The sequence below is a fragment of the Nicotiana tabacum genome, chromosome 16 (genome assembly GCF_000715075.1).
Source record: "Nicotiana tabacum cultivar K326 chromosome 16, ASM71507v2, whole genome shotgun sequence".
NCBI lineage: Eukaryota > Viridiplantae > Streptophyta > Magnoliopsida > Solanales > Solanaceae > Nicotiana > Nicotiana tabacum.
In genome coordinates this window covers 64,852,266-64,867,170 of record NC_134095.1, presented here as the reverse complement: position 1 = coordinate 64,867,170, position 14,905 = coordinate 64,852,266, and the positions used below count along the sequence as shown (strand labels likewise).

At 38.8% G+C, this 14,905-nt stretch overlaps 1 protein-coding gene across 1 annotated transcript; it reads right to left on the bottom strand.

The window, feature by feature from the left end:
• Positions 1 to 12,278: 12,278 nt before the first annotated feature.
• On the bottom strand, positions 12,279 to 14,905 carry LOC107777540 (uncharacterized). Its single transcript, XM_016597582.2, has 5 exons — positions 14,552 to 14,905; positions 13,970 to 14,203; positions 13,560 to 13,885; positions 12,893 to 12,997; positions 12,279 to 12,759 (listed from the first exon to the last, which is right to left on the bottom strand). The coding sequence occupies exons 1-5, from the start codon at positions 14,903 to 14,905 to the stop codon at positions 12,279 to 12,281; spliced, it is 1,500 nt and encodes a 499-aa protein (XP_016453068.2).

Below are 14,905 nucleotides of genomic sequence, written 5' to 3'. Positions count from 1 at the left end.
ATGCTTCGGTAATGTCCTCTCCTACGAATGACACTTATTCATCAGGAAAATACCTTGTCAAGGGTTTGTATTCTCCTCCCACCTGGTTTTTAGCAAGGTGATCTGCCAATGCTTGTCCTTTGACAGTCTTTTGAGTTACACAGACGATATCGAACTCACTCAACAGTATTTGCCACTTGGCTAGCTTCCTAGTTTGCATGGGTTTCTGAAATATATACTTCAAAGGGTCCATCCTAGATATGAGGTATGTGGTATAGGCACATAAGTAATGCCTCAATTTTGGGCCGTCCAAGTCAAATCACAACAAGTGCGCTCTAGCAGAGAGTATCATGCTTCGTGAGGTGTGAACTTTTTACTCAAGTAGTATATGGCTTGCTCCTTTCTTCCTGTCTCGTCATGTTGTCCCAGACATAACCGAAGGCTCCATCCAATACAGATAGATAGAGTAGAAAAGGCCGTCCTGGTTCTGGCAGGACCCTGGTGTGGACATGTACTCCTTGATCTTGTCAAAAGCTTTCTGACAATCCTCGGTCCAACTTGTCTCGGCATCTTTCCTCAGCATCTTGAAGATGGGTTCACATATGACTGTGGACTGTGCTATGAAGCGACTGATATAGTTGAGACGTCCTAGGAAACTCATTATGTCCTTTTTGCTCCTAGACAGCAGTAACTCCTGAATAGCCTTGATTTTAGACAGATCTAGCTCGATCCCTCGACGAATGACAATGAATCCCAATAATTTTCCTGCGGGAACCCCGAATGCACACTTTGCGGGGTTCAGTTTCAAGTTGTACCTTCTTAACCTGTCAAAGAACTTTCTCAAGTCTTCTATGTGATCTACGGCCCTCTTGGATTTGATAATGACATCGTCCACATACACCTCTATTTCTTTGTGTATCATATCATGGAAGATGGTTGTCATGGCCCTTATGTAAGTAGCCCCAACATTCTTTAGACCAAATGGAATCATCTTGTAGCAGTCTACCCCTAATAGTGTAATAAAAGCGGGTTTCTTTGCGTCTTCTTCGTCCATCCAAATCTGGTGATAGCCTATGAAGCAATCCACAAAGGATTAGAGTTTATGCTTGGCGCAATGGTCGATCAGGATGTGTATATTTGGTAGTAGGAATTCATCCTTGAGACTAGCTCCGTTTAAATCCCGATAGTCAACACATACTCTGACTTTCCCATATTTCTTCAGAACTGGCACAATGTTGGCTAACCAAGTTGGGTACTCAACCACCCTGAGAGTCTTGGCTTTGATCTGCTTAGTAACTTCCTCCTTGATTTTTAGGCTCATATCTAGTTTGAATTTTCTGAATTTCTGCTTCACTGGTGGACACATGGGATTAGTAGGCAACTTGTGAGCTACTATGGACGTGCTCAAACTGGTCATGTCATCATATGACCAAGTGAAAATGTCCTCATATTCCTTTAGAAAATGGATGTATTCTTCTTTCTGTCAGCGATAAGTGAATGCTGATGCGAGTCTCCTTGACGGTCTCGCCATTTCCCAAATTTACCACTTCAGTTTTGTCCAGGTTGGACTTAGGTTTATTCTCAAAGTTTTCAACTTCCCTAACAACTTCCTCAGGTATCTCATCTTCTTCATTTGAATCAGTATTCTCATGTTGCGTTGCCTCGTTACATGTTATAGTCACCGGCTCATCAGGAAAAGTAATAATAACACGGTAGAAAGAAAATAAGAAAGATAATAATAAATAATAAAGAGAAATACATTTGATTAATACTTAAAAAATCCAAACGAGTACGGCTCGATGAATCGAGCATTTATTTTGAAACAAGGTGAATCTTAAAACAAAATTACTGAAAATCTTAAATGCCTAGAATGACTATAGGAATAAAACCTGCCGAGCTACCCAAGGACTCGGCGGGCCCGGGATGGTGTGGTGGTCCAGTTCCTGAGAATAGCTCTCTTCTCCACAGTCTGAATAGTGAGGCCTTCTTCTTCCTCCTCCTTCTCAATTATTGCAATGCAGTCCATGCCTTTATCCTCCAAAAATAGATTTCTCAGCCCAACCAATGCTTCTTCTTCTGCAGTTCCCTATATTGTGTCAGCTTGGTGAAAAGTCTGATCCAGATACAACACCGATTGCTCAAGAGGGTAATAAGGTCCGTGCCATGGAGGCGACCAATCATCATACTCCTGCCATGTATACTGATAACCGAGCCCGAAGGTAGTACCGTGACGCTTCAGCTATATCGGCTTAGTAATACCTTGGAGATTCTTCCCAAGCCCTTTGCCGGTTTCATACCCAGACCATGCCAATATGCTTTTTATTTTGCTACTCCACCATTTGTCTTTCTCGACGGTATTGACACGTTAGATGTGATGATAAGTTTCCCCTCCTAACCTTTTTCTCTTTCCAACAACCGGGATGGTTTGACTGGTGTAAATAGGGTTACTCACATCTCCGTAAATGATCACCTCCTAATGGTTCCATTCGAATTTCACAGTTTGATGTAGTGTGGAAGCCACAACACCGGCGACATGTGTCCATGGTAGGCCTAACAGAAGATTGTATGAGGATGATATGTCGAGCACTTGAGATTCAATGTCGAACCAAGTTGGCCCCATCTGTAGACAAAGATTAATTTCCCCAATCGTAGCCCTTTGAGACCTATTAAAAGCTTTCACGTTTATGCTTCCTGCCCGTATTTCATGGAAACCTTTTCCCAGTCTTTTCAGAGTATCCAACGGACAAATATTGAGGCTTGAACCTTCGTCAATCAAGACACTGGCAATGAATTTGTCTTCAAATTGCACTGTGATATGCAATGCTCTGTTGTGATTCAACCCTTCAGGCGGCAACTCATCTTTGTGGAAGATTATCTTATGACTTTCCAGCACCTGCCCTACCATATTGGCCATCTCTCCGCAGGTGATATTGTTGGGTACATAAGCTTCACTCAACACCTTTATCAAAGCATTTTTGTGTGCCTCAGAATTATGCAACAGTGATAGTGTGGATATCTGAGCTGGGGTTTTATTCAAATGATCAATGACGGAATATTCCTATGCTTATGCTTTCCTCCAAAGTTCATCTCGTCCTGTTTCAATGACAGGCTGCTTGGTAGCAACATCCTTACTTGATCCTCCCAAGTGTTCAGGTGTATAGATTCTCCCAGTCCTGGTCATTCCTTGCGCAACATTGGATTCCTCCATCTTTGCCTTTCTTTTTCGCCTAGCCTTGACAACATAATCCCAGGGTATTGCTTTTGAGTCGAAATAAGGTGTGGTTGATAGTGTCATCATGAACGGTGTTGCCACTTATACTTCAAATGGAACAGGGGTGGCCGCAGGTGGAGCTACCTCTACCTCAAATGGAACTGATGCAACCATCTTAATTTCGATCGGTGACTGAGTCTGCAATACAATAGGAGTAAGTGTAACTGCAATTTTAAAGTCATCTCCTTCTCGGATAAGCCTGATTGACCCCTCGGGATCCCATTCTTCATCTATTTCTATCACATGTATCCTGCCACCCCTATGATCCGGGAGGGAGTTATTGTGGATATTGGGCACAGCTTCTTTCGCTTGTATAATTTTATTGTCAATTAGTGTCTAGATTTTATCTTTCAATGTTTGACACTCGTCAATGGTGTACCCTTTCATATCGGAATGGTATGCACATGTTTTGTTTGGGTTAACCCATTGGGATGGATTCTCTAATGCCACAACAAGAATAGGGGTGATGTAACCAGTGGCTTTCAGCCTTTCATACAGCTGGTCGATGGTTCAGCAATAGCAATATACTGTCTAGGTGGATTACAGTCAAAGTTTGGTCGTGGTCTTGGAAAATTTTGGTGAGTTGGAGGTGATTGGAAATGAGATGGTTGGGAATTATAGGTATGATAGGCAGTGACTGGTTGGGAATATCTGGAGATGAAGGTTGATATATGGGTGGTGGTGCATGGTATGTGGGTGGAGTTTTTTGATATGTGGGTGGAGGTGTTTGATTTGTAAGTGGAGATTTCAGGCCTTGAGCCACCATTACTGCCCCAACGTTTCTTTTCTTTGATATGCCGCCTGATTGTAATGCCTTATTTGTGGACTGTAATGCCTCAAAATTTGTCACCATCCCGCTCTTGATTCCTTCTTCGATTCTTTCTCCGAGTTTGATGATATCAGAGAATTTATAATTTTTGATAACCATCAATTTTTCATAATATTGTGGATCTTGTGCTCTAATGAAGAACTTGTTCATCTGTTTCTTGTCCAAAGATAGCCTGACTTTGGCTTCTTCTGAACTCCAACGAGTAGCGTACTCGCAGAATTTTTTGGTGGGCTTCTTCTTAAGGTTTTGAATGTAGAAAACATCTAGTGCATTTTCTGTATTGAACCTGAATCGGTCCATGAAGTCAGACGCTATAATCACCCAGTTGGACCATTTCTTAGGATCCTGGCTGATGTACCAGGACAAAGCATCTCCCGTAAGACTTCTCATAAAGAGCTTTATCCGGATCCTTTCGTCTGTTTTGACCCCAACGATCTTGTTACAATAAGTCCTCAAATGAACCCTAGGATCACTTGTACCGTCAAATATTTCGAAGTTGGGAGGTTTGTAACCCTCTAGCAGTTCTACATCTGGCTGTATGCATAGATCTTCATAGTTCAAATCTTATATTCCTTTGCTACCTTCGACACCCTTAACTCGACTCGTCAACTTCGTGAGTTCTTCAGCCATATTTTTAATGAGCAGGTCCTTCTCGGAGGATTCTGGTGTATCGGAGATTGGTTGGATAGAGCGAGGTACGATTTCCACGAATATGGGGTTGTTTTGGTGAGTGCTAGGTGCCTGGGTGTAATGGTGGTCATTGGTTGAGTTTTGAGGATGAGGAATGGGTTATGGTGTGTTATAGGGAGTGTGATAAGTGGCGATAGGTACTGAATTGGTTGATGGTGATATTGTAGAGGAGTTGGTGTTGGTAGGGGATTGAGATTTTGAGGTAGGGTTGCATATTGATGCGGTGCAAGGGGGTTTTGTGGATGTTGGTTTGATGTGTTTTGAGGAGGTGTTGGGTTCTTTATGTTTTGTTGGTTGATGTTAGGGACATTCAGGGTGAGTGATATGTTTGATATGTTGATGATGCCAATATGAGCGAACCAACCTTAGGGAGTGGGAATAAAGAAATAAAGAAAAATAAAAGGTAAACGAGTCAGTAAGGATTCTAAAATGTTTGCAATATTTAAACATATATTGCGGGAATGTAAATGCATGTCCTAATTTTGGAACCTCGTTATGCCCGAGGTGGGCCTAGCGACAAATAAATTTGGAGAAATTTAGTACCAATAATAACCAAAATGAAACCAAATAAGATAATGTCACTAATGGCTCTTGTCCTTATTACATTTGAAAAGCAAGTAAATCTAATCTACTTGGTCCCAGAAGGACCCTTTCCAGAATGAATGCTCTTGTCGATCAATTCTCCCAACTCACGCAGGTTCAGTAGTAGGAATGCCCTTGCCAGATGCGCTCCTTCTGTTCCCTTCAGCGTTCTAGCAGTCAGTGACCCTTTTTCTCATCTTCCCTTCCAACTCCATTAAACTGTACTCCAGATATTCCAGCCTCTCACTGGATTTAACAACTCTTTCTTTCCACTCGTTAATCATCTCCATATCAGCCTTATGCAGTGCCATATGCTCAGCTTCAGACTCTCGAACTCTTTTTTGCAACTTGTTGTACTTCACCTCTGCTTCATTAACCTCATCTATGACCCTGTTTCCTGGCCCAGCATTTGGCTCAACGACCTCAGTTATGTTGTCCTCTAACCACAAAGGGTAAAGGTATGAGTGGCCCGCATGATATCGGTCTGTCTCGATAGTATCCTTCTCCACAATAATCGTCAAGGTCCACATGTGTTGCGCTTCATTCTTATATGGGATGGCGTCACCTTGGAAATTGGATCTGAAGTGACACATCTTAGCGACCCGTGGTATGACCTGTCTCTTGTTTGCTTGTCTCATAACCTTGAGAGGAGTGTAAGGGTATATGCCCCTCAATCCAATCAACACCAAGTGTAGAAAATCTTTGTATGTGATGATGAACTCATCGGTAGGGAACCACTCGAACATCCACTAGACTTGATCCTCGGTCAAATTTTTGAAACGTTGTACCCATCCCACAGCGCCCTCTGGTTGGGCAAACATGTATGGAATATAGTTCATTCTTTTGGGATGATGGAAGCCTATGTGATCATTCCACAGCCTTCGCGGAAATTCTTGATGGTATTGTCCCTTTTGGAGATGTTCTAACAACCAGACCTGTAATAGCAAGTTGCAATCCTCGAAGAACCTGAACCCCTTCTGACATCACTTCAAAGCCCGGTACATGTTTGCAACGATCATAGGGATAATAGTGTATGTCTTCCCCTCAATCCCGTCCATCAGAGTTTTGGTCATCTTGGCTAGCCTAGTATGGATCCTATCCCCTTGGATTGGTAATACCAGCATGCCCAAGAAACACATGAAAAACACGAAGTCCCTACGATGAATCCAACCTAAAGAAGTGATTGAGAACTCATCATCAAAATACGGCAAGAGCTGTTGTGACCGTATCTTTTATAAAGGAACTCAAAAGATATGTAAGAGTCCTTTAGGCATTTCAAGTTGTCACTCTTCTTCAACCCCATCATCTTCGGAAATCCCCTAGGAGTGCAATTTTCATGTGCTAACAAATTAGGGCTGTCCCAAGGCAACCCAGCAAATCCTCCTATTTCTTCTAGGAGGGAAGTCATTTCTATGTTCCCAACAAAGAACACAGCCCTTTCCTTGTCCCAAAACATAGTTGCATCCTCGATCAGTATTTTGTTGGGATGAAGATCCAATATAAAATGCAAGTTTCCTAAGACTCGTTTCACATGGTTTTGGTCACATGAAGGAAGATCCCTCCACCAATCTAGCAAGAGTGAAGGTAAGCTACCGACCATACCGAGTCTGGGGACCTCGTGCCTCATTTTATGCAAAACAAAGAGAGTTAGACCCTTTCCCCCTCTAGGTTCGTCTATTTATACAGTAATGATTAGCATATTGGCACTTATTTCTCCAAATTAATGCACATAATCGTGGTGACATCCATTGGGATTATACAAAACCCGATGGACTTTTGGACGAGGCTTGTCTTAAAGGGTTATTATGTGGAAAACATATTAATCCCGCTAGGTTTGGCCATGATCCATGTACAATTAACCAGAGTAAGGCTTCTATAGAGGTCTAGACTGGGACCCTCAAGCGGACAACTTGAGGGGGAAAGGCAAATGCACCGCTGATCGACTAGTTTTACTGTAAATACGCCTTTCCGAATTTAAAGGGTAATATATAGGAAGAGTGCAAACACTCATCAAGCGATGCTATAAGATTGGTTACACACGAGTGGAATATGATGTTGAGCATGATTTATGCAATAATAAATAGCATGTTGTCAAGTATTTGCACATAAGAAAATAATAAATGTAGTATTTAAATAATTGAAAGACAGTTGCAGAAAAGAAAACAAAGAGGCAAGTCAGTTTCAGGAATAAAGAATCATAAATACTTAAAAATAGATAGTTAAATTCAAAATAAGGGGAAAGGGTACATGGGATAGAGCATGCTTGGACTAATTCACAAAAAGATAAGTTCGTTATGGTAAGAGCCTGAAAATATACCCAGCAGAGTCGCCATGCTACCGCACCCCCTTATTTCCCTTTTTGACAGGGAAGTCCGGGTTTCGACATTCATGGGGGGAATAACTCGTTTCCTTTTGGGAATTTGAAGAGTCGCCACATAACAGATTATGGTGTGTTAGGGCACCTAGAGCGATTAACTCATGAACTAGTTTACATTACCAGAGATTAGGGTAAGGGCTCGAAATAACCTTGAGGGAAAGGTGTTAGGCACCCCTCGCGGTCCATGATGGTGGGTCCTGGCCGAACTTAAACTATGTGAATTAGTCATTTTACAAGTAAACAATTTCAACACATATTCGCAAATAAAGGTATGTTTTCACATTCTAAACATATGTATGTTTAGGTAACGGAAGCAAAGAAGAGGTTTGAATAACTTGCATATATATACATAAAGAAAAGGAAGTGCATTTAGAACACATAGGAATTGGGAGAGAGGGGTCCTAGGTTGGTTAGCCTACAGGATCATGCCCATGCAATGCCCAGTAATCACTCCTCAATGAGGGACTACACGTGACATTAGCGCGCAGTCATCATATCCTTACTACCCAATTCCCTCCCCCTTGGTCATAGCCTAAAGTGTTCTAGCAACCTTAAAAGATATCCTATGTGTGCACTAATCGTCCCTTCCTTGTGGCCCGGAGGTATTTAGGACCTCTAGTTTGGGTAGTTCTAGACCATCCTAAGGTACTTAAAGGAGAAAAATCTAGGCGACAATCAAAACAATTAGGGCTGGACTAAAAGAGAACAATTAAAAACTCAAGTTTTACCTCCACAAACAGAGCGTGCAAGTGCACGTCTTACACACAATTTTAGGTATTTAAAAATAAGCTCTAGAACAGGATATCTAGGTGAGTATAGAATATGCAGTATTGAGTTAGGACCAAAGTGTCAAAGACCTATTCAGTTTGCCTACTGATTTTAGACTTGTTGAATATGAGCAGTCATAGATAATAGAGAGTAGTTTTATAGTTTGCAGAGTTTTAGTCGCCCTACAGGCTTGCCTAGGTGGGTAATAGTGATATCCTATAAGCATGGTATTTAATCATTGATCAGGAATGCAGTAAAACAGTAAACGATTTTAAATGGACAATTAAGATCCTATAGGCATGCTTTCCAGTAATGTTAACTAATACATCGTTGAAGAAATGAGTAGGTTAATTAAACCGATTTAGAAACTACAAGCATGAGTTAAAGTTAAACTGATTTTAGATCTGACCAAAATTGAGTTTAGATCCTATAGGCATGATTTCTATAATTAAAGCTAATTTAGATCCTATAGGCATGATCTCTAATTATTAAAGCTGATTTAGATCCTATAGGCATGATCTCTAATTATTAAAGCTAGTTTTAAATCCTATAGGCATGATCTCTAATTATATGAAATGGAGCAGATAGAATTTATTTCAACCAAGAAATCCTATAGGCAGGTTGTCTAATACAACACATGTAAATCACAATAACCTCTATAGGCATGTTATCTATCCAACTATACCCACAATTTACAATTACCCTCCCTTTCCACTAATCACCCCAGTATTCATTTACAATTAATTATTACAGAGAGATGATCAAATAAAATTACATAAATAGAACAGAAATTAAGCTATAGGGAGCCTGAAGTAGGACCAAAGCAATTTCCCAGCCTTCAGTAGGCTCAAATGTCCAAAGTTTCATAGCCAATTTCATGTCTAGGTGTGTTAGAGTTCCCTAAGGACCTCACGAATCCCGGGCAGTGCTCACACCTAGACCTTTCTCAAATAATGAATGATTTATGTGCAGTGTAGAAGTTCCAGCCCTGATATGCCAGAGTTCGGAGAGATATCAAGGGTCTTTAAGTAGTACACATACCAGAAGGGCAGGACTTAGTAATCTAAGAGTAAGTGAGAGTGCATAATGGTTTGAAAGAGTTTGATAGACAATATAAAGAAAGGTCTTAGGAGTGAGAAGAATTTATGAAAACCAGTATTGATTTAGTGATAAAATAGTTTGAGGAAAGTATGAAAAATAATTTGCAATCAGAACACAAGTCATAGAACAAACAAGCTTTAGGAAGTACTTTTGCAAACAACTTTCACACAAGGAAAAAGGGGTTGGGAACACAGAGAATACACCTTAATGGAGCACATAAACAACATGGTGCATAGAGTTCTTAAGGGGTTTTACAGAACTAAATAGGTTAGATATAATGCAGGTCATTGAAACATGAAGCAAAGGTCACAACAAAAACATGTTGAAAACATATAAACAACACAACTAGAGTCACTCTAGGGAGATTAGCTAACTTAGCAGGAGTAAGGCAGAACATGTAAGGACTTAAATGGACATGATAGGCAAGTATTAATAAGTGTAAGCATGGTAATTACACAAAAGCAAAGTTTTGGCATGCTAGATAAACAGTAGTCAGTCAAAAAGGCTAGTTACATATGTAAGACATGTTAAACAAGATAGCAAACAAGCGAGTAACATGAAAACATGCTAATCACATATTTAAATAAGGCAGTATTTGACATGCTAGGTAAGTAGTAAACATAAGCAGGAATGGGCTCAGTATTGATGAACTAAGGTAGTAAATAAACACATAGGTTTGGATTCTAAAATTTAATCAGAAACATACCAGTTAGAGAAAGAAAACACAAGATATGAGACATGTATTGTGCAATTTCCAGCCTTGGCTTGCAGCCGACTAGAATAACAGAGATCACAAGTAGCAGAGAGAGCAGAAAGAGCCTTTTTAGAGTGTAAAAGTGGTAGTTTATGAACTATTGTTCGTGTCCAGAAGTGAGAATAGGTAAGGGCATATATAGTAATCAAGAGTTAAACAAAATAAGGTAAAGAATCAATTATGTAGCAATTAGGGAAATTTACAGAATCAGACACACAAAGATTCAGCATAGTCTTCTCCTTTAATTAAGGAAAATCAGTCAACGATAATGACATGAGCTAATTAAGGCAAGGAGTTCAATCAAACTGAGTAAAGAAGTAAGAAGCAAAGGCCTTATTAAGGAAAGGCGTTCAAATCAAACCAAAATAAAGAACTTCAGAATAAAAATAGGCAAGGGTTTAATTAAGGAGAAAATCATGTAAAGAGTCAGCAAGTATTGCAGACAAAATAAGGCAAGAAAGGATCAGGATTCAACACATAGGTTTTGACGAAACAAATTGGTTAATCAAGAATCCAAAACAATACTAATTTAAGGAGAAAAATATAGGTTTACCATGAATAGCCAGAATGAATATAGACATATAGAATCAGTAGCAAAGTCGAACCAAGAACCTTAGTAGAGGCATATTAGGATAGAAAACCACAAGACATCGAAATGACAAGAACCAAAGCATAGGACAAAGTCAGTACACAAATAACTCAGAAACCAAACAAAATATCAAAAAACTTGGGGGTTTTAGCATAAACTAGTTAGGGTTACAGCAAACCTTTACGAAATCGGTTAAAACACATAAGAAATAGAAGATTAAACACTCAAATCATCAAACATTTTGGAGAAAGAAATTTTCGGGAAACCCTAGTTTAGAAAAAATGGAAAATCATTCGAAAATCAGACGGTTCTTGTAAAACTCATGTGAAATAGGTCCAAACCATCTCAGATCTGTACAGATCTAAGAAGTTTAGAAGGAAGAATTAGGATTTCGAGAAGAACAACATAGAGATGAAGAAGTAGGCTTAGAAATCCATAGATCTAAGGCGACATAGGAAGATCTTACTCGAAATCGAACCAGAATAGCCTGAAACAGGCAAAAAAGGGCCATAGGTGTCAGTGGACTGACCTTGGTCCCTCGAGGACCTTAGAGATGGAAATACCAACATAAGAGAGACCATTAGAGGTCTGATGGTGGTGGGAAAACACCATAAATGGCAGCAGATGAACGACAATGAGGGTGAGTTAGGGTTAGCACTTGAGAGCATTTGAAAAAAGAGGGGATCAGATGTCGGCGTGAGAGAGGAGAGGAAATGAAGGGTTTGGGGGAGGTCATTAGGTTTAACTTAGGTAAGGGTGAATCTGGATTGTTGATCAAAATAATCAACAACCAGGATTTGGCCGGGTATTAGGTCGGGCAGGTGGGTATTGGGCCTGGGGTTTCTGGGCTGGTTTATAAGGGGTTAAAATTAGGCTGGGCAATTAGGCTAAATTTGAAAATAGGGGGCCATTGGTTAAATACCCTATTTAATTGATAAAACAATTTTTAAAATAACTAATAGGCTATAAAAATGATTTTTGTGCCTGGAAATATTGTAAAATAATTACTTAATATTTTAAAAAATATAAAGGCTATTTTCAAGTAAAATAATGTAATAATGCATGCATAGACTATAGTTGCAAAGTAATTACAGTTGCATTCTAAAAATACAAATGTGGCTATTTGTGCAATAACTGAAACTTGGTACAAATGCAAATAATAGAATTAAGCCACAAAAATTATTATAAAACTATTTGTGATGCAATTAGTGATTGTTTTTTTATAAAATAAATGTTGGTAGAAATTAGTTAAAATATTTTTAAAATGCAGAAATTGTATGAAAAATACTAATTGATGCCCAGGCATAGTTCTGAAAATATTATGGGAAAAATTGGGTATCAACAATCTGCATCTGAAAAATCTTTTAAAGTAAAATTGTTAGAACGATCATACCATAATCCTAGATCAGAAGTACTAATTAGATATATAATAATTCGTTTAACAGCAGTGAGATGGGAATCCTTAGGAGCCGACTGAAATCTTGCACACTTGCATGCACTGAACATGATATCTGGTCGACTAGCAGTGAGATACAATAGGGATCCAATCATCCTTCTATACATGATTTCATCAACCTTTTTTCCATTGATGTTTTCATCGAGCATTATTGTTGGACTCATTGGAGTACCGATTGACTTTGCATTTTCCATGCCAAACTTTTTAATAAGCTTCTTAGTATACTTGGTTTGGCTAATAAAAATTCCTTTAGGAGACTGTTTGATTTGAAGTTCGAGAAAGAATGCCAGTTCTCCCATCATGCTCATTTTGAATTCTCCTTTCATGGAAAGAGCAAATTCTTCACATAAAATAGAGTTAGGACTACCAAATATAATGTCATCAACATAAATTTGAGTAATAAGATTACCTATACTAGAATGCTTAATAAATAGAGTTGCATCGATATTACCTATTTTGAACCCTTGATTTAAAAAAAAAAATTAACTTTTCATACCAGGCACGCGGAGCTTGTTTGAGACCATACAAAGCTTTAGTCAGCTTGTATACGTGATCAAGAAAGGTGACGTTTGCAAATCCTAATGGTTGCTCACATATACTTCTTCAGAGATGAGCCATTTAGGAATGCACTTTTAACATCCATTTGAAACAGCTTGAATCCTTTGTGAGCAGCGAAAGCAAGTAATATTTGAATGGATTCGAGTCTTTATACAGGAGCAAAGGTTTCATCATAGTCGATTCCTTCTTGTTGGGAGTATCCTTGAGCAACCAATCTTGCTTTATTTCGAACCACTTGACTAGATTCATTCAATTTATTTTTGAATACCCATTTAGTTCCAATGATGGAGGAGTTTGAAGGTACTGGAACCAATTTACCATACTTTATTTCTTTCAAATTGATCTAGTTCCTCTTTCAAAACACTTATCCAGTGAGTATCTTTCAGAGCTTCATCCACTTTCTTTGGCCAAGTTGAGAAATAAGAGAAACATGAGATTTATTCTTCTGAGATCTTCTTGTAGTGATTCCTTCCTATGGATCTCCTATAATGAATTTGTGAGGATATCCAGTTTCGCTTTTCCATTCATTTTGAGTGTTTGAGGGAGTATCTCTTTCTACATTAGTCGACTGATCTGTTTGAGATGGTTCGTGAATTTCTACAAACTCTTCAACTGGTTGAATTTGCAGATTGGCTGACTCACTTTGATGATCCTTTCTTGTAGTGACAAATTTAGGGACAAAGGGGATTTCCTCATCTTCAGGAAGTTTTTCATTCCTTGGGCAAGAGTTAGTATCAACAAAAACAACATGAATTGATTCTTTAATGCAAAGCGTTCTTTTATTATAAACTCTATATGATCTACTTGAATGAGAGTAACCAAGAAATATACCTTCATCACTTTTAGGATCGAACTTACCCAAATTGTCCTTTCCATAGTTGTGAATAAAGCATTTGCATCCAAAAGGGTAAAAATAGCTAATATTTGGTTTCTAAACATTCCAAAATTCATACAATGTCTTTTTAAGGATTCGTCGAATCAGACACATATTGATGATACGTCATGCTGTGCTTACCGCTTCTGCCCAGAAATGGTGAGGTAGGGAGTTTTTCACAATCATGGTTCTTGCCATATCCTGTAGGGTTCTATTTGTACGCTCTACTACTCCATTTTGTTGTGTAGATCTTGGTGAAGAGAAGTTGTGAAAGATTCCTTTATCGTTGCAAAAGTTTTCAAAAGCTCTACTTTCAAATTCTCCTCCATGATCACTTCTGATAGAAGAGATGTAGTAACCTTTTTCTCGTTGAACCTTCTTATAGAAAACTTTAAAATTCTTTAGAGCATCATCTTTATGACTTAAAAACATAACCCAGGTAAATCTAGAGAAATCATCCACAATAACAAAAGTATATTTCCTACCACCTATGCTAGTAGTTCTAGTTGGACCAAATAAATCCATATGCAATAGTTGGAGAGGTTTTGAGGTGGAAACAAAATTCTTGATTTTGAAAGATGGGCGAGTTTATTTTCCTAGTTGACATGCATCACAAATATGATCCTTTGAAAAATTTAGTTTTGGAAGTCCAATAACGAGATCATATTTAGAAAACTTTTGAATAGAATGTATGCTGGCATGACCAAGTTTTCTATGCCAGACCCAGGGATCATCAATTATGGAAGCAAGACAGATTTGATCCCCAAGATTATCTAAGTTGCTAATAGTGTAGACGTTTCTATCTCTGTTACCTGAAAGAATAACTTTACCTGATTCATCTTCTATAAACCAACCATGTTTCTTAAAACAAACCTCATAGTTATTGTCACATAGTTGATTAATGTTGAGAAGATTGTAGCCAAGTTCATCAACCAGGTAGACTTCATCTACATCACATGTTGAGCTCAGAGGAACTTTATCAACACCAATTACATTTCCTTTGGATTTGTCTCCAAATGTAACTGTTCCTCCATCTAGTTTGGTGACTGTCTTGAACAATTGTTTGTCACCAATCAT